The following is a 19,518-nucleotide window of genomic DNA, read 5'->3' on the forward strand; positions in this document are numbered from 1 at the left end:
CTCTTACGTGCGCTCAGTCTTGTGGGTATAACTCCTAATGCCTACCCAAACACCCTGCTATGCATCATATCATGAAACGTTATCTTCTACTTATAAGGCAAAAACTCGTTCTCTTGCCGCGAGGCAACAATCATCCCGAGTATTTCTTGGCCTCCATGCCCTCGGGTGGTTCGGGAGTTATGGTCTTGTTGCCAACGTTACTCCAGTCGGTACTAAGGACTGTGCCGCCGCTTTCCGAGTAGCTCTTCATCATAGCTCGTTGCTGCTCGGGGGTGGCGCCGCTGTACAGCTGCTTGAAGAAGTGTGATGTCTCGTCGCCCTCAATCTCGTCTTTGTCGTCGAGATCGTTCACCACGACCTTATCCCAATTCTTCGCACCTGACTTGGAGGACGTTGGGTATGCAGGGGCGGTGTCTTTGGGTGTGCGGACGGGCAGAGAAATAGTGGATGCTTCAGCAGAGCCAACGTCGCCGTCGGGGTGCTCAAGATCATGCCATTTCAGCCCCGTGGTTGCCTTGCGCATTGTTATCTCCAACTTGGTGGGTGTGACTCGGTATTTCGATTGTGAAGGGTCGATCTTTTCGTATAGAGGGTCGGCGCTGTAGCTGTAATCCGACGAGTCGGCAGTGGGGAATGCGACGGACACGGATCTCTCCTCGAATTCTACGCTGACTTTGTCTTTGGTCACACCCTTGGCCATGATTGTGAGGGTAACAGTTTCAGGCGACTGGTACCAATCGGTCTTGATTTTGTCTTTCGGGGTTGGGGCGACAGGCTTCGGGGCCTGGGACGGGGTGGGCTGCTCGGCCTTCGCTGGGGCGGCAGAGACTGGTGCGCTGGGCACATCGACTTCCGGAGTCTCCTTGACGGTGACCTTCCTCATCTCGTCGTCTTCTGGTACATCTTTCAGCTTTGTTGCAACCTTGGACTCCCAGATGGGCAGCATCTTGTCCTTCTCGTCAAGGCCCTTTACGATTTTCAGCAGATGGTCGGCATCCGCGTATCTTCCGAGGTGGAATAGAGCGACGGCGCGTCGGAACTGGGCGTCCTTGATGAGCTCGCGCGAGCCGCGTTTCTTTGCGAGGACGACGGCGAGTTCGGCATCGCGGAGGGATTCGGCGTATTTGGCAGTGCGCTGGTAGGCTGTCGCGCGGCCGATGTAGTACTTGACGGCCGTGGTGTTGACTGCGAGCGCCTTGGTGTAGTGTTCAATCGCTTCCTCAGGTTTGCTCGCGCTGAGAGCAGCGTCGCCTTTGCGGGCGTCGTCCATGGCGGGGTAAGGTCTAGTTGAGCGGAAGAATAGGCGTGGAAGCAATATGCAGCGGGGTAAGAGGTGCGACGGCCTTTATAGAGGCTTGCTCTCGAATGCTGGTGAAAGAAGTTGGTCTTGGTACAATCACAACCATGGAAGCTTCCATTGCTGCCTTCGAAACCAGGGTCCACCCCGCTAGCCTCTCTGCATCGCATCCACATTGGTGGGGTCATGTTTGACAGGCACACTCCGCCAACGCTAGCAAACATTACCTCGTCGACATTCACTGTCCGAAGTCAGACTAATTGTTGGAGGAACGAGCAGCATGTTCATGTATGTATGTATTACTACACAAAAGACCCCGCATCTGTGACGACCGAGGTATATACAATGCCGACTATGGCAGTCAAAAACTCCACAAACAAATAAAACGATTCTTCTACATCTATCCCGTATGCTTGCTCACAGAAAGACACAAGCTTTGCACATCTCAGTAGCGATCCACCTAGAATACAATGGCGGCACCGAAGAGAGCGCTGGCAGCGATCATAGCGACGAAACGGAGGGGTACGTCGAGGCCAGCAGCAGCACCCTCGGGGTTGCCAGCACCGCCGCTGGAGCCGGGAGTGGGCGAGCGAGTGGGGCTTCCAGATCCGGGGGTAGCAGTGGACTCGCTGGGTTCGCCAGCGAAGTGCGAGCCATCACCCTCAAGACCAGGACCCTCTCCGGCACCTTCATCCATGAACGCCATAGCCTTGCTGGGAATAGCAGGGAGGGTGGTGCCCTCGACTTGCCACTCGTCAGACTCTGAAGGGCACTCGGAAGCCTCGCCGTTCTCCTTGAAGCCACCAGCGCCGGAGGGGTTAGCAGTCTTCTTGTAAGCCTCAGCGAGACGCTCGAAGTCCTCGTTGGGCGAGATTTTGCCATCGTCGCCGACCTCGACAAGACCGTAACCGTTGGGCTCAACAGTGTATTCGTAAGCGAGACCACCAGAGTAAACACCGGTCATGTTGGTGGAGTAGAGAGCCTCGATCTCGCCCCACTGACGGGTGTTGGTGATGCAGCCAAACTCAGACAGGAAGATAGGCTTGCTGTAGTCCTCGTAGGTCTTGACCTTCTGGTCCCATCCAGACTGGGTGAAAGACGAGGGGTCGCACCAGGAGTAGTCGTTGAAGGCAAAGAAGTCGGAGCGCTCATCGTCAGTACCGCAGTTGAAGTAGAGAGCCTGGAACTCGATGTTCTCGGAAACATCAGCGGCAGAGTATCCAACGGGAATGACACGGTTGTGCCTGTTGGAGATGTACTGCTTCATGTCACGAGTGACAGCCTTGATGTAAGGAGCAGCGTTGGTGTTGTTCTTCGCGTTGATGACCTCGTTTCCGGAAAAGAAGAGGAGCAGGTTGTTGTAGTCGGCAAAGGCGTCGATGGTGGCAAAGACGGACTGGAGGTACACATCGTTGTACGAGCGGTGGAGGGTGTCCTCGTTCTCACGGTTGAGAGAGTAGTCGGGCGTGTTGGCATCGAGCGCCAGGTAGATACCAGCGTCGTCGAGCATCTTCATACCCTCATCGTGGTTCTTTGAGTTGTCGATGGTGTAGATACGGACAGTGTTGATGCCGAGCGACTTGAAGTTCTCGACATCGCGTGCGAGACCCTCGAGGTCGAGCAGAGGGTCTTGGGCGTCGGCGGCACCACCTAAACACTGTTAGTACCGTGTTTTTCATTCATTGTGACACAAAGACGGACCTGGCTGGTAGGCAACGCCACGGACGTAGAAACGCTCATCGCCGGCGAAGAAGGCATTGCCCTTGACGGTGACCGGTGGCAGCTTTCCCTTTGACTGACGGGCGACGACGCTGGCAAAGGCGGGAGCAATAGCGGCTCCCAAGATGGAGAAGACAACAGAGGTCTTCATGACGGGCACAGGGGAAGAAGTAGAATTAAAAGGCAAATAGAAGAGCGATTGGAAGTCTAACGAGTGACTGGTAAAGTAGGAAAGGTAATTCTCACACAGAGGGCATGCAAACGTTGAGGCGGAAGCCGGGCTAGCGACAGTATTTGAAGCGGCAACAGAGTAATTTCTTGGTTACCCCCGAGTGCTACATGTGGAACTTGCCAACCCTCATGGGTTGTCTGGCGCTGCTGCGCGCCAAGTCGATGGGTGTTGGCGGGCGCGCAGGAATCGCGGAGACCAAGCAGCCAAGTCCATAGTCATGAATTAGCAGAAGCCCGCCGAGCCTTGGTCAGGGGCAATAAGCCGAATGACTGGCAGGCGCATGCCTGGACGACGTCTTGATCGCGAGGGAATTGCGCGTCCGTCCATTTCCCGCCGCTCTACACAGCCTCGTTGAGGAAATCAAGACTTTGTTCGCTCCAGGACAATCTGCTGGTTCGAGGCGATCGCGATGGTATGAAACGACTGCGCGCTTGGTCCTCACCAAGGAAATGACGGCCATCGCATTCCGAAAGAGTTTCTTGGAGGACGCGGTACCGTGGAAGGCCCTTTGCTGACGGCATCATTGCAGCTATGCACAGACTTCAGCTTCATTGCGATGCCACTGTTAGTTCACCATCGTCGCGCGACGGCATTGTTTGCCGGGTCGCAGTCACGCTTTATCGCGGCCCGTGGAGATCCGAACTCGCGAGTGTAGCTGCAGGTGGCAAAAAGCAGCTCGTCCATCTACCCGCGCAGTGCGGGTATACGAATTGTTGAGGTCGGTAGGCGAAGCATGGTTCTGTGGTGTTTGTGAGTCGCTGGTTGCAGCGTGACAGCTGCCGCATCCGGGGCCCCAGCCCCGATAAGATGATCCGCCCGGTCGCATGGTTCCGACACGCGTTCGCCCTTGTCTACCACTGCTCACCAATACCACATATCACAATCATCTCACGAACGAGTAGATTCTCACATTGAAGACCGAAGCGTCTTCAGTGCCCGGGTCAGGTCACCGACTGTCTGAGACAATCTGCCAAGCTCGGCCACAGCAATCTGCCGCAACAAGCAATGTCACCGAAGATTTCTGTGACGAGAAGTAATGCCTCCGCCAGCCGTCAATGCTCCAGACAGCCGACCTCGATAGCCGTGCTCTTCTTCTCTCGGGCTCTGACTACTGCTTGTGTTTGAATTAGCTCTGCGTGCTGACGAAGTTTCTTTCGATTCAAGACCATGTCTGTTCAGGCCGGTGTCAGCCCTGCAAAGAGATGGACAGGCTTACTTCGAGACAATCAAAGCTACCACCACGACCTTGACACGACAGAAACTCGGTCTATGCAGGACTAATCTAACGGGGTTGTAGGTTGCGCCGTCATGATTAGCTACGATCCCAATTAATACACGCAGACGCAGACGTATATTTCTGGTATTATTTGCCGACCCCATAAGTTCATGCCATGATGATGAACCAAAAATACCGCCGTGTCTGCTGCATCGTCGCGCCAACTATAGTTTCATGTGCTTGCGCGCCTCCAAAGAGCTGCCGAGCTGCATGCGCACCCTGGTCGCATCGTCGCCGTCAGCGAACCACAACGGAACTGCAGGCGCCACACGAGCTATTATCCAGCGGCGAGGTTTGCGACCCCAATTATATAGCAAAAATGCGCAGTCGGGTTAAGTGAAGGCAAATGGGCGCAATATATTGCGGCGAGGGCAAAGGATCCGCTTGGGCGGGTGCAAGATGATAAAGAACTCCCTTACCCGCGCCTCCCAAGTCACTCACCAACCGCCAAAATGCTTCAAACAATGCTCTTCACGTCGCTGCCGATTCTGACGGCGGCGGCGTATCTAGACCCCTCGCTACAACAGCAAAAGCCGTTGCTAGACTCCAAGCCGGCGTCGTCGCGTGTACTCACTCTCACAGTATGTAGAACAACCAATCTTATCCTGGTATCAATCTGACACCCCAGCAGCTGGACCAAAACCTTCACTACAACTTCGCTGCCTCCGACGATGACTTCACGCGTACCCGTCTCGACCAACTCCAAGGTCCATTGGCTGAGTACGGCATCGAAGAGGTCGCCGACCACGCCATCACCATCAACATTCCCCTCAACTCTTCGCTCAAGGGTACCGCTACATTCTCCAGTACACGTCAAGCAGCACTTTGGTCCCAGTTTACCGATCGGTTCACATGGACCCCACAGCTACCACTGCATACTCTGTCCATGCTAGGCGCACGCATCCCCATACTAGACATTGGTATTAGGAAGGATGGTATGCTTACCATGCCTGCTCAATCCGCGACTCTCGATCTAAGCACACCCTACATATACGTCCCGAAGGGCATCTGGGACGTCCTACTGCTCGCTACGACTACCGAACAGCAAGCCAGGGACGGCGAGGAAGTGCTGTACGTGGACTGTGGGGCGTTGAGCGTCTTCCCTGATCTGGTATTTGGCATGGCACCAAGTGAGTGTGAGAGTGGTGAGGAGATGGCAGACGACGACGACGACGATGGTGAAGACGATTATGACGAGGAAGAAGAAGATTACGGAGAGCTGGTCATCACACCTGAACAGTACGTCTTGCAGACTCCAGAGGGGAAATGCATGCTTCTGGCTAGGAACGCCGACTCTCATCCTAGCGTACCGGGAACAGTCAGTCTTGGTTGGGCTGCGGTGAGGGGTCGCGAAGTCATACTGGATAGGCATGTTGGACGCATTGGCTTCAGAAGTTCAGTATGAGAGTGCAGAAAGCGGAAGAAGAACTAGCGTTGGATACCCACATGTTGAGATCGATGCCCGCAATGCGTGACAAGCGATAGAAGAAAGTGAATGAGCATTACTTTACATACACAACAGCATCTACATTGTTCGTCGTGGCTTGGATTTGTGACAACATGGACAAGAGAGCAAAAGTCGCATGTCATGAAAGCGAAGAAGTAACGTTGCGCAAGGCGCTCTACAGGGTGGGTGGTACCCTCTACATCAAACAGAAGCTGAGCGTGACCGCGCCAACAGTCGCAAGCAGACCCGTCCACCCGACTCTAAGCCCACTTGCTGCATCCTCATCGTTACCCCCTTGTGCACTTCCACCGCCTGTGCTCTCAGGGTTAGAATCACCTTTACCCTGCTGCTGATCCGAACTCGTCACACTACCCGCTACACAAGCGCTCTCATCCATGCCTCCATCATTACCAAACGCCACGTTCGCCGCCTTCTCCCACAGACTCGTCACATTGAAGTAATGCCCCGGCTCATACCAGATCCGGCAACTTGCTGTGTCGTTCAGGAACTGTGTTGGCACGCCCGCCGACTCAAAGCCCGCGCGGATGTTATCTTGGAAATTTACGCTGGCGTCCATCACGGCGATAGGCGGGGCTGTGGGAAGGAATTGAGCCCAGTCACTGGCTTCTGAGCGGGAAGAGGCGAATTCAGCGGTTACGTATGTGGTCAAGGCTTCCATGTAAAGAGTAGGGATCACCAAGGTTCCCTTTGTGCCGCCAACGGCTACCATGGGACCGAAGTTCGGACGGCCACCGATAGCGAGACTGCGTACGCCAGATTGCTGGACCATGAGTTCGACGAAGATGGAGCAGGTTGAGGCGCAGACGCCGTCGGTAAGCAAGATGATGTCTTCGGCACGGAAGGGGTCTGTGGTGAAGTTGCTGCGCTCGTTGTAGCCTGTCATTGTGATGCCGACGGCGGTGCGCTCGCTGCTTGTCGTCAAGGGGTCACTGAGGTTGTATTTCAGTAGAGCAGTAAACTTGTCGTTATTGAATCGCTCAGGTGGGTACATTGCGTTCCAGTCCGAAAATTCGTCGCCAGTGGAAGAGAGGTAGGCGTCGTTGCTGAAAGGGCTCGTGAAGAGTTCGGCATTGAGAATATTGATCTGCTTGAAGCTCGAGATATTCTCACCGAAGACCTCGCTGGCTCGGTGTCCACGGTACCGGTTTTGGGTCTGTGGTTGTTGGGTCGGGAAGAATTGCAGGTACATGTCGTAACCCGAGAGTACCTTGCCGCCGTTGTTGGCACGTAGATCAATGATGATCTTCTCTACGCCGCGGGACTTGGCTTCAGAAATGTACTCCTGAACTACGGCTTGGAACTCCTGGGCACCTGCGACATCTTCTGTGTTGAAAGTCGTCACCACCAATACACCAATCTCGCCAACACCGGTGTTGACGAAGAAGCCAGCCAACGGCACCTGATCTGCCGAGTGAGCGACGACTGGTTCCGGGTAAAGCAACGGCACCGAAGCGTGTTGTTGCGCGAAAGTACCCCTAAACTCGTAGTCGCGCGGATTCTCCAGATGTAGAGGCATCTTGGTAGGATCCCTCTTCTTGATCCTCATCGAGCTTGTCTGGGGTACAATGTAGGTCTTGTACAACGATTCAGCATCGCTAACGTAGCCCCAAGACTCGGGTTGAAGGACAAGAGCACCGTTGCTGTACGTATTGATCGTGCCGTTCTCATAAGTTACGTTGGTAGTAGCACCGGGATAAAACCTTGGACTGGTGAAATACCCATAGTTCTCCGCTGCTTGCGAGAAAAACATTGCGTTGTAACGCGAATCAGGATCATGGTAGGCGTTCAAGTTTGCTTCGTCCTGCAGAAAACTCTCGACATCTCTTCCGTCGATTTGCGTAACGGGCGAGGGGTCATACCCGACTGTGCCGTTGAAGTCCTCCAAAGCCCAGACTTGGGGTACGTCGCTGCCATCTCTTGATGCAGAAACAAGGGCAAAAGCGCTGCTTCGTCGCCACCTGAATATCCCTGCGTACGCCATTCCGTTCCAGCCCAAATGCCCATCGTGCGCTTTTACCAACAAGGATGCAATGTCGGTCTCGAAATCAAATTCGTTATTGTACTGCCCAGATCCGACTTTGTTTTTGATATCATCCAGACCAGCGACGATGTCAACAGCGTCATTTGGCCATCCTTTTGGCGGGTCTTTGAGATAGCTGAGAGTCGATTGGAACTCTACTCCCTTCTTGATCTCGTCGATTGTTGCTGATGCGTCGTCTGCGTAGAATGGTAGTGATTTGAGACAAGCGTGTGCGAGTTCAGCATCTACGGCCGGAAAGTCTGAGAAATCATCCGATACCAACTGCGCTATCTGTCCACAGGCTTCGCTGGTCTCTATTGGTCCAGAGACATCCTCTATAGTCGTGGGATTGACTTCGATGTCATCTATTGATGATGGCGTTGGTGTTGATGTAGGTACGATGTCGAAGGTTTGTGAGGAGTCGCTGAAGTCTATCGAACTTGTCTGTGCCGTGGCAACTACCAGGAGCGCTGATAGCGCAACGAATGGCCTCATGATGCCGGAATAATGCGGGGTGTATAGTGTGATGTCCAAAGGTTCGGGGATACGAATACGGAACGATCAGGTGTCTGATCATTCAACACGTAGGGCGTCGTGGATGTAACGTGGTCAAGTCTCGCGTCTAATCCGTCTCTTTTATCGTCTTGTTCTAGATACAACAATAGCTTGGGATGCCACCCCAACTCGTATATCGTGTCCGATTTTGTTCGTTGGTGTTTCGTGAACCGCCGTCAATATATATTCTCAGAAGCGGCCAAGATCTGTGCGGGTATGCCTCGATCTCCTGTGATACACGCTCCTCGACCCAGCTCTTTCTATCCAGCTTTGGAAAAAGTCGCGAGTAGCCTCAACACGTGGGCACCGTCGCCATCTTAATCACAAGGCAGATTGCATAGCCTTGTCACCTGTAAGGCCATAAACAGTAGCGGCCGCTGCCTAAACAGCGCCCCATCTCGTGTACGTCTGCCGCGCTTTGTTTAGGTCTTGGCTGTAAGGGCCCTGCGCGTTGCCCGCCTTACGCGTGTCGCTCAAAGTAGGCTGGCGTTGTGACTTTTGGGTGTACTGAGCAAATCAGACGAGGAAACATGGGACGGAAGTGGATATCTGCGGGTAAGCGGAGTACTGTGAGTGGATTCTGTCGCAGCGGCTAAATCCTGTGGCGCTGCCTTCCTGCGGCGCTGCAATTCGATATGAAAACCCCGGTGTTTGTGTTTCATACTCGTCAAATTTGTGATTTCGTTGGTGTTGGTGCTCGTGAGGCTGAGCGCTGTTGTGATCGCTTGTATCTCTCGAGTGTTTTCGGTAGCGACTGCTTTCTCTGCTATGCGCACCTCGCATGCCAAGCATTAGGCACCCCCACTAAAAGCGCACGATCCGGCCACGATCCGAGAAGGGCTGGACGCCGCAACCCAGCCTTTCGGCACAGTTTCAGCCGACTGGTGAGGTCATGTCTTGCGGTGGCACGCCGAATCGTGTATGAGCTGAGAATGCGCGCAATTGTGCCGTCGGCTTGGGAGCCTTGAATTGTTACGTCTAGTTTTTGTGGACGCCTGGCACGCTCAAGGCACATTGCTCATAAGGGCCCACCACGAGAAACGGTGCCAGAGGTGGCTATGCAGTGTTTCAGGGAAAGTCCTCACACAATTGCAAGGCTTGCAGTAACTTCACTGACGACTCACGTCGATCGAATCGTGCGATTTTGACCGAAGCGGCCATCTCATTGACTAGAGCTGTGCAAGTCGCTCTGCTTCTTGATACCTACGACGACAAGGTTGCGCGGACTGTACTTGTATTCAAACACGGGTTCAACCCACGCATGTTCAACTTCTTCCTGCTCCTTGAGCCACAAGTATCGATCTGTCACGACGACAGCTTCGACTACGCCAGCGCTGAAGGCCATTAAGCTCCACATGACACTCAATTCCTTCTTTCTCTCAGCATAGCTGACTTCGTAATTCCTGATGTCTTCATCTGTCAAACCATCCATCTTTTCCCTTATGAACTCAGGGTCAACCTGACAGAAAGAGTTTTCTGTTGTGAGTTTCGCTAGCGCAGCTCGAACGTAGGAAACGAAATCGCTGTATGCAAACTTGCGCAACGTGCCTATAGTGAGGGGCGTGGTTGTACCGTCCGAAGATAGGCCAGGGCCACGACCGTTTGGTGGGGTCCAGTTCACTTGCGAGGTGTGACCATTAGCTGAGACTGCGCTGCCAACAAGGCCCTGCTCGTCCAAAGGTGCCGAAACCACGCCACGATCTAGGAAGATGCGCTGGAGTAGAGCTCGATAAAAGTGGCGAGTGAAGAAGAGTTCTGAGTCGGCCACGCCCCAGTTGAAAGGTGCCTGCACAGCCATCATGCGGGCTGTGATGTTGAGACGTATACCCTTTGGTCGTTCGGGTTTGCCAGTATCTGCTTCCGAGTCGTCATCTGACCGTTCCAGAGGTGTATGTGGTAATGGGTAATTTGCGAGTTTCTCTGACATGGGGAATCCGTTTGGGTCAAACGCTTTGGATGTAGACTCGAGGCGTGGATGATTAGGACGGAGTGTAGGTAGCTTATAAGTAGGAGGTCCAAGACGTTCCGTGACCAGATTGTAACAGCACCCTACCATGGCTACTGCGGAAATATGTGGGTTGAGAAGCATGGAGCGTAGTCCGAAATGAACAAGATTGCCGCATGAGTGCAGTGAAATGACCATTGCGTTTACATCCTTTGGTTTGGGTACAACGTTCAAGTCAGTAGCTTCGGCGACCACGGCTGTTTCTGAAGTCACCGCCTCTTCGGGTACGCTGGAGCTGTCCAGTACTTGATCGATGACAGGTGTCAAATCACCACCCTTAATGATGTGTTCAACGTACTGTACGCTGCCATGGCCTTCATTGTATATTTGTAGAGTAGAAGTCTTGGTAGTCGGAACGGGATCTGAGGCGGCTTCCGAAACTGGATGTAGTGTGCAGCCATCTTCATCGCAGTTCACACCGGTCTGGGGTGGTGAACCTGCTACAGGATCTTGAGTAGCTGAAGTGGATGTTGCTTCCTGATCATGACCGTTCCTCGCTGAGTCATTCCCCTCGGTGTTGGATGAGATGGATTCATCGAGCAAAGCTGTAGTCTCAGTGTCTTCGGTCTTGTTGCCCTTCTTCGTTTTGCCCATTTTGGCGCGGTACTCCTTCTTGTTTCTCATAACAATGGGTTTGGCTACCAACTTGGCTAGGATGTCCATGTTTTTCGCGCCTTCTATATTGTGCTGTTTACTTTCCACAGCAACGATGTGCTTAGAGTAAGGTGGAGCAGCAAGCGCGCGCCCAAGATAATTCTGACCAGAGCCGAAGTCGACAAGATGGGTGATGGGTTTCCTGTCAGACTGTGCTATCTCGGAGGTGAGTCTGTCAATGTAGCGCGCAAAGTTGTCAACCTCGTGCACCTTTTTCACTTTCATCCCGGTTGCGATGTGACGTGATATAGTAGCTTTCTGAGGCTCAATGCCCGAGTTTGGCGGAGGAAAGTCGCGAGCTAGCAGATGCTTTCGCACGGTGCGAATATAATCTAGCAGTTCCTCGGGAGGCGCAAGTCCATCCCGCCAGGTGTTTTCGCTGGGTTCTCTCTTAACGTCGAACTGACTGAGGTCTTCCCTCATCAGTAGGTCCAAGATATCCATGATATCTCGCGTCTTGAACCAGTCTCTCCATGACTGCGGCAAGATATGGGAGTAGAGATCAGGTGAGCGAGTGTAGAAGTCCAGTATGTGAACGCCTCCGCAGAGCGTCTGAAGTAGCCATGAGGAAGTAGTCAAATTGAGCAGCGACTCGACGTATTCCTCAGTATTAGTGAATTCGGCAGGAAGCGGAAGACTCGTTTCCGGACCCATGCTTTCATCCAGGGTCTTTTAGACGGATGGTGTGATTGTGTGAAATCGGCAGTCTTGGTGAGGGATGCGCCATCGGGAAGGCGTGGTGGAGTTGACTGTGCTGTGGGCGATATTTTTTGGGAAGGTGGGTCCGTGCCGAGGTGTTGTGGCGCGTCATCGCTCGTAGTGGACAGCTTATCGACACGCTCCAACATCCTCACCCCCAGCTTCCACGCGCCCATCTTGCTTGCTGGCCACAGTCTGGAGGTGCAATTCGCGTCGCATAGCCCAGGATGATGTCATCACAGACCGACGAGGATCCTTTCCTCCAGGTGCAGGCGTAAGACGTCCCCGTTCGCGTTTAGGCATCTTCATTGACACTTGTCCCAGAGACGTGCTTTCCGCCCTCAACACCGCGCGCCCGCTATTCAAGTCGTATCTGCGTATTCGATCCTCGGCATCATCGGCAAACAGTCCCGAGCTCCGTGAAGCTCGCAGCGAACTTGAACAGACACTCCAAGACCTTAGCCAGGATCTCGAGGATCTAGTGGAGAGCGTCAAGGCTGTGGAGCATGATCCCTATCGCTTCGGTCTGGAGATTGACGAAGTCGAGCGCCGCAGAACACTGGTCAAGGATGTCGGCTCCGAGATTGAGCACATGCGCGAGGAACTGCAAGAGACGGTCCAACACGCGAAGAACAAAGGCAAGATCGCAGCCAATGGCGATATTCTACCTGATCCGGATTCCTTCGAAGACGACGACAACTACGCGGCATTTGAGCAGGAAAGACAGATGGAGATGATGCATGAGCAGGACGAAGCCCTTGATGGCGTCTTCCGTACCGTCGGCAACCTCCGACAACAAGCCGACGACATGGGCCGAGAGCTCGAAGAGCAGGGCGAACTGCTTACCGACGTCGACAATGTGGCAGACAGAGTTGGTGGCAAGCTGCAGACAGGCCTCAAGAAGGTTGGCTGGGTCATCAAGCAGAACGAAGGTAAGATAACTGGCTATCGCTAGACAGGCGTTGCTGACCTACCCCCCTAGACACATGGTCCAGTTGCTGCATTGGCGTTCTTATCTTCGTCCTCATTCTCCTCCTCGTGTTGCTCTTGTTCCTATGAACACGCAGAATTACCCACGCCAACCTCAGGCACCCACGGAAGCCGCGTTCCCGAGCCCCAACGCCGAAACATCAGCGCCGTTCATCACACACCCTTTGGTGCTGAAGGGACTGGTCGATCGCCGGGGAACAACATACCCGCAGTTTGTGATTCTGTTGAAGCGAGCATCATCATCGCCGCTGCATAGCTGACGGTACACGTGTAACGAAAGCACTAGCTTTCGTCGCAATCCTGTTGGAGCCCGGCTGTTGGCTTGCACTGCCGGTGCTACTGTGCGGCAACTTATCTGGGGTATCCATCCCTCATTAGCGCCCTTGCATGAATGCATTGCGTATGCAATGAGGGTGTTGCCCGACAACGAACACCCTACACCGCTTGCGCGATCGACTCGAACTTGTTCACAATGCGAAATGCAACACAGAAAGCAAGCGAGCCTTGAGGGAATGCGACATACAGCGGGTTGTCCCAAGTGCGCCATGGATCCAGGAAGTCTCCATATTCCAATAACTACCTCCTCAGTGTCTGGTTGTGCACGAGGCTTTACTCATTATGATGAACACACCGAAACTGAGGATAGAACTGGAAAGCAGGAACAGAACAGCCGCTCAACGCACATAGCGCTGCTTCTGAGACGCTGCATGTGTGGGACGTACAGGCTCTATCCAAGAATCTTCCTGAGAACCATCGTCGACATTGCTTCTTATTAAGCCATTCCATACCTAGAAATTGCCTTGACTAGGCATTTTCAGCATTCAATTAATGTGTTCACGATAACAACTCTGCGTTCGCCTCGCTTGCGGATCGTCAATTTCCGGATGACTAAATCAGACAGCAGAAACAGTCGCCCTGAACAGCCGTCCGCCAAGCCCGAGTCCAAAACGATTCAAATCAACACCAGAACCTCGCGGCGAAAACCCACTCTCATTTTCATCACGCTCCTGCTTAACGCACTGTTCTGGAGTGCTCTTATCTGTTTTGTCACCTCACTGTATCAGATCGTGTCTGATCCGTGGGATGCAACGAACATCATACCAGTGGTCTTGAACTTGACTTCTGTATGTGCTTGGAATCCTGCAATCAAGACCAACAGTGACTAAATCGCCTAGGCTCTCGCAACAATTGCGTACACTTGCGTCCACACAGTATTCTCTTTCAAGCAGAAGGTTTGGGAAGAACAACGGCGACACACGTCCGCTGTCAGGAAGACTTCCTATGTTGCCATCCGTCTAGTGATCTCGCTATGTGTTTTCTGGTTACTAACCTCTGGATGGAACATGGTTCTCGTCGCAAGGAGACCTATTTGTTTGCAACAGGCACCCGGCCTTCAAAGCTGGGAATCTGGCTCCACTTGCTTATGTGGACGTGTTGGGACCACTTTCGCCGCCATTTCGCTGTATGCTAAGCCAGTCTGTGAATTTGACGCCAAAGCTGACTAGTCAATCAGGATTGCGTCTTTTGTTCTGTTTGGCGTACTCGCCGTCGTCAACCGTCCTTTCGAAGCTCATTTATTCAAGCACGGTTACCGAGAACCTGCAAACGCATGGCTTCCGCCACACTCTTCCAATGGGTCAACGATCACCGGAGATCGCAAATGTACGTGTGAGAAGCACACCTACTGCCGTCATATCACGCCAACACGGAGGAGCAGCTCATCCAACCCGATGGAACAAAGCAGAAGAATCTCATCAGGATCCAGAGTCTTTACTTCGCATCATGCCCCGCCACCTATACCCTCCGCTTTTATGGCCTCGTATCGTAAATCCTCTTTCGATACTTTACCTTCTGCATCACAGTCCTCTGCCAACCGAGGAGCCTTGAATCGCCCGCCTCTTTCGTCGCGTTCAGCAAGCAAATGCGACTCCGGACCTCTGTTCACGCAGGCCCGGTATTCGGCATCTACATGGCGCGCCGTTCATCCAGAGGGCTCGGATTTCACACTAAATGCATCGCGCCCGCGCCCTTATTCACGCGATCTTGATCTTCGTCATAGCATCCGATACTCACATTCCTCGATGTCCCTCACTCGTCCAAGCCGCCTGAGCTCTTTGAGCACTGTTTCGCGAAGTGGCTCTAATGGTTCCAACAGCCGGGATCACACCTTCGGAGTTCCTGATCACGGCGAAATAGCCAGTCCCGATGAGATCGCGTATGCTATCACAAAGGGAACACCCATACCTGGCACTGAACGTGTCAGAGGTCTTGACAGACACCACATCCGCACAGCCAGTGCCCCGGATTATACCTCCTCTCCTCAGCAGAAGCCTGGCTTCGTTTTCGAAGCGATTGTCATCACTCGAAAACCGGTGCCGGTTCGGCGATTGAGATCTGCGGACCGTGTGCGGGCCTCAAGTACTTCTAATTCGGAAGCTGAAAGATACATGGTCAGTCAAGGGCTTGGAAACTTCCAGTATCCTAATGACCGATCGGAATATGCTGAATTGGGCATGAGTAGACGGATGACGTTTGAGGAAGTGAAAAATAAGCCCTTGCCGAAGATTGCCGTCTTCTAGCACCGAATTCAAACCAACCTCGACTGCAACTCAACTATACGAAAATGATTAAACTGCAGACCATTGATAGTCCTACATACGCTCCTCCACAAACCGTTTATAGGTTGAAAATAAACAGAGCGCTCGCCAGCAGCAAAAGCTAGCGAACGTTCGCTCAGAGAGGTCCTGGCGGAATACAAACGGTGGGACGGGCCGTCTGTGCGTCTCCTTGGTCGCATCCCACGCGCATCACTGATCACTGCTGATGGGCTGCTGTTGGTCGCCCTTAGGATCAGCAGCGCCACCCGTCAGCTTACAGCGGATAGTGGGTGACTGACTTGCTATAAGGCGACCGAAGTACTCTTATTGGCTGTATGCGTAAACGTCAGCGATACATCTAGAATGTCGCGTGGGCGTGACTCGTCACCACCAACATTGACCGTCTACAATTGTTCTGGACTGGTATTTCCCGTCAGAAAATTCGGGACCAACTCTCTGGCCTTCACGCGCCAGCCGACTGGGATGCTCGGCCTCCTGACATATATCGGGAGAAGACATTATTCCAGCACTGGTCTCGTATGCTCGAAACCGTGTCACCTCTTGACAGATATGTACGCTCAAAAACGCGCAAGACGTGGGCATATCCATAAGGATCCGGTCTTGATCGCTATACAAGCTCGCGAATCGACCACACATTCAGCAAATTAGGGAAGAATCAGCTCAATATTGAACGAAATCTTTCCTAGCACGGGCTCACATACGACTTATTGCACCATCTGCTATACACGCATGTGACAACACCCATGGCTTTTAAGCCAGTGTGCTGAGTACAACCAACAACCAGTCAACAAAAATTCAACACTTGGCAGCTTATCTCACCTTTGCGAAGGCATCAGCGAGGTCTTCTACCATGAATCATCTATGGACTACCCGGAAAAGGCATGCGCCACCAACTAGGGCGACTGGAAAGACTTCGAGAGTAGAGCTTCTGTGACACACATGATGAGAATAAAGAGGCTTGCTATACGTAACAAGGGCAAGTTAGATACAGTATGCTGAGGCTATCAGAATGTATGGGTGCATAGCCTTCATGCTATAAAGCAGAGCTCGACTGCTGTCTAGAAAGATCACAACATTACAGTCAAACGTCTATTCGATCAAACATACTATCTTGTTCCAGTACCCGAAACGCCAAGATGCAGCTTACAGTCCTCGCCTCTCTTCTTGCCTCTGTGGCTATGACCGCCAGTGCCGCACCTTCCGCCGGCATTGAGGCCCGTCAGGGAGTTCCCCGAGTCCGCGCCACTTGTAAGTGACAACATTGCGCAACAAAAAACATACGGAACACGTATTAACGCTATACCCATCTTAGTCTATCGCGACACTCAATGCGGCCGCGACGGCCAGCCTTATGGCGATGACTATGTCCCATTGCAAAACACCACCGCCACCGGCCTGAGCACGTGCATGAACTTTCCCCCTTCGTTCAACTTCCCCAGCACGTACTTCAACGAGACCATGCTTACAAGGACAAGTATGTTATCGCCGCATCGTAATGACTTTTGGGTTTGCAGGAGCTGACAGATGACGTGTAGTCCGTTTTTATGACATTCCTTGCGAGCAACTTACTAGCGTTGACAGCGGACGCCACATTGACATCGCGCCGGGCTTCGTGGCTGGTTGCCAGACGCTGACGCTCAAGTCATATGTCACCTTGTAGATGCTCTAGCTCACGAGCGGCCTGTTGGTGGATAGATCGAGGAAGGCTTTGTTATGTCGTAATGCGATGTAGTGTGAGTCGGGTCCAACACTCCGGCTCACATCACAATACATTCAGGACCTTGAAGGAATTTCCTATGCTCTTCTAGTCACTCATTTATAAGAATACAGAATATGGAGCGATCCAGTGTCTACCGCAATGATGGTATTTTTATGTGCTGGTTGATGATTGCGTTCTCAGTGTCTTCGTCGTGAAGTCCCGATGAAGAGTTAGTAGGAGTATAAGATTGCGTGGGATCACGGGTAGGCGGAACGTACCCACTCATGCAGCCACTCTGCACGTGAATGTGCATGCATGCACGCGACCGGCTTACCTGCAAGATCGCATCGAAGCACCAAACCGGGATGTTTGCAAAGCTACGTCATTTCACAAAACGTTAAGACCGCGAGACGTTCAGGAATCGGGATTACGGGGTCAGCGGCACCATGAACTTATAAACTTGGCATCAACGTAAGCAAAATTACGTAGTATGTCCCTAATGGAGTCATCTTGCAACAAGTACCTGGAATTTGGCCTCAAGTCGGAGTCTACGGATGTGAACTTTTGCATCATTTCCTCGTATACTCTCACTCGCCAACAGGCACCAACGTAAGATTGTTCTTGTTGTGTAGCTCCTAAGGCTATGGAACAGCCTTAGAGTGCTCTGGTCGCCCCCTCACAACATCGCAACAGTGGTAAGTGTCCTACAAACGACCGACATCGAGTGGGCGATGTAAGCCACCAACCGCACGATCCGAGTCGTGCTTCATACTAGAGTTGGTAGAGCGACACAACGTGTAATAGCAACTTGGCTTGCTTTTGTTGGATGAAAGTACATCACGGACACATATAAAGCAAGCATGGTACACCGTTCTCTATCTCACCACAGCATCTCATCTCATCTCCCTCTTTCCACATCCATCCATCCATTCATACCCCCAGCGACCGCACATCCAAACTTCAACATGCAGCTCACCACTCTCATCACTCTGTTCGCCACTGCCATCGCCGTAAGCGCGACACCCGTCGAACTAGAGGAAAAGCGTCAGCTCGAAGGCGCTCCCCGCGTCTACGCCCGCTTCTTCCGCGACAACGGTTGCGGGCCCACTCCATGGGCTGAAGATACTGTCTTCTTGCAGTCCGAGACTGTGGGACTGGCTGGATGTCAGGATCTGACTGTTGGGCCTTTCGCCAGCACCAGTTTTGACATCAACAACTTCAGCAGGACTGGTAGGTGAAACTTCATGATTACTAGGAGGCTATAAGAGCTTCGCTAATGATGAGAGTAGTGAGGTTCTTCAACTTGCCTTGCTCTCAGCTCACGTCTACTACGAGCGGGAATTTTGTCGATATCGCTCCCGGCCAGGCTCCCAGCTGTAAGAACTTGGCTATCCGGTCCTGGGTCACCATCTAAATGGCATCCCGTCGTATGACAATGGCTCTATATCTGCTGAAAAGGTCAAAATATCACAGTGGGTCTAAAGTATCTGGTCTAGTCGTGAAGATGGAGGAGTTGAGTGGTGTAAGGAGAAATGTGAGATGAGTCGGGTCCAACACTCCGGTCTCGTCTTGCGGGTGTTATTTCATAGTCTTCTTGTCGCTCTTTTAGTAAGAATATAAGATTTTTGGGACGCACCCGTGTATACTTGCACAATATCTACCGTTGCAGCTTACGTGCACGCGAAGTCTGACGCCAGCCTTTAGATACATTCTCGTAGAAGACGTCGTGAGTCTACTAGCACACACGCAGTTTTGCAGGAAAGCTTCAAGCGCAGTCGTATTGGGAGGTCTTGTAAGCACGGGGTCAGAATCTAGCAACTCGAGTATGTGGGTACAGAGACGGCAGTCGCGCTAGTATACACGTAGCGGTGACGTAGCAGCAGGCTAAAGATGGACCATCAGGCCACGAGTTGACTAGAAACCAACGCAAATTCCCTCTTGAGCTCCCGCAACGCGTCAATGCTGCAAGACAAGACCTCGGGAATTTGCGCATCCCTGTCCTGACCGGAAACTGATCACGGCGTCAGCAACAACACACCGACGAGAAAGAGCATTTGAAGCACGAGCTCATATCAAAACTCTACTATCATAACTTATAGCCCATTCAGTAAAGATTCAGATCCACACGGCATCATTTCCATTACTGAAACGGTCGTCTTGGGCGATGGCTTACTATCATGCGTCTGACCTCACCAAGCCCTTCACGACAACAGATTTGGACGTGACCAGGGCGAGTAGAATATACGGTTGGAGAGTTGATTCAGAGGATATGGTGAGAGATGATCC

General features: G+C 52.6%; 7 protein-coding genes across 7 annotated transcripts; 3 read left to right on the plus strand and 4 right to left on the minus strand.

Annotated features, from left to right (window-relative positions):
* Positions 1–130: 130 nt before the first annotated feature.
* J4E85_000009 (uncharacterized protein) lies at positions 131–1,270 on the minus strand (the record flags this gene model as incomplete). Its single annotated transcript, XM_051464303.1, has 1 exon — positions 131–1,270. The coding sequence occupies one exon, from the start codon at positions 1,268–1,270 to the stop codon at positions 131–133; it is 1,140 nt and encodes a 379-aa protein (XP_051330824.1).
* A 487-nt stretch (positions 1,271–1,757) lies between these two features.
* GEL1_1 (beta-glucanosyltransferase) lies at positions 1,758–3,167 on the minus strand (the record flags this gene model as incomplete). Its single annotated transcript, XM_051464304.1, has 2 exons — positions 1,758–2,947; positions 2,999–3,167. 2 exons carry the CDS (start codon positions 3,165–3,167, stop codon positions 1,758–1,760), a joined length of 1,359 nt encoding a protein of 452 aa, XP_051330825.1.
* Positions 3,168–4,976: 1,809 nt separating this feature from the next.
* Positions 4,977–5,929, plus strand: J4E85_000011 (uncharacterized protein; the record flags this gene model as incomplete). Its single annotated transcript, XM_051464305.1, has 2 exons — positions 4,977–5,105; positions 5,156–5,929. The coding sequence occupies 2 exons, from the start codon at positions 4,977–4,979 to the stop codon at positions 5,927–5,929; spliced, it is 903 nt and encodes a 300-aa protein (XP_051330826.1).
* Positions 5,930–6,167: 238 nt separating this feature from the next.
* Positions 6,168–8,507, minus strand: J4E85_000012 (uncharacterized protein; the record flags this gene model as incomplete). Its single annotated transcript, XM_051464306.1, has 1 exon — positions 6,168–8,507. The coding sequence occupies one exon, from the start codon at positions 8,505–8,507 to the stop codon at positions 6,168–6,170; it is 2,340 nt and encodes a 779-aa protein (XP_051330827.1).
* Positions 8,508–9,729: 1,222 nt separating this feature from the next.
* Positions 9,730–11,880, minus strand: J4E85_000013 (uncharacterized protein; the record flags this gene model as incomplete). Its single annotated transcript, XM_051464307.1, has 1 exon — positions 9,730–11,880. The coding sequence occupies one exon, from the start codon at positions 11,878–11,880 to the stop codon at positions 9,730–9,732; it is 2,151 nt and encodes a 716-aa protein (XP_051330828.1).
* Positions 11,881–12,152: 272 nt separating this feature from the next.
* On the plus strand, positions 12,153–12,984 carry J4E85_000014 (uncharacterized protein; the record flags this gene model as incomplete). Its single annotated transcript, XM_051464308.1, has 3 exons — positions 12,153–12,199; positions 12,250–12,857; positions 12,908–12,984. The coding sequence occupies 3 exons, from the start codon at positions 12,153–12,155 to the stop codon at positions 12,982–12,984; spliced, it is 732 nt and encodes a 243-aa protein (XP_051330829.1).
* A 5,213-nt stretch (positions 12,985–18,197) lies between these two features.
* J4E85_000015 (uncharacterized protein) lies at positions 18,198–18,646 on the plus strand (the record flags this gene model as incomplete). Its single annotated transcript, XM_051464309.1, has 2 exons — positions 18,198–18,462; positions 18,522–18,646. The coding sequence occupies 2 exons, from the start codon at positions 18,198–18,200 to the stop codon at positions 18,644–18,646; spliced, it is 390 nt and encodes a 129-aa protein (XP_051330830.1).
* Between the last annotated feature and the right edge of the window lie 872 nt (positions 18,647–19,518).

This window comes from Alternaria conjuncta (genome assembly GCF_024043145.1).
Source record: "Alternaria conjuncta strain BMP 0040 chromosome Unknown scaffold_1, whole genome shotgun sequence".
In the NCBI taxonomy this organism is placed as follows: domain Eukaryota; kingdom Fungi; phylum Ascomycota; class Dothideomycetes; order Pleosporales; family Pleosporaceae; genus Alternaria; species Alternaria conjuncta.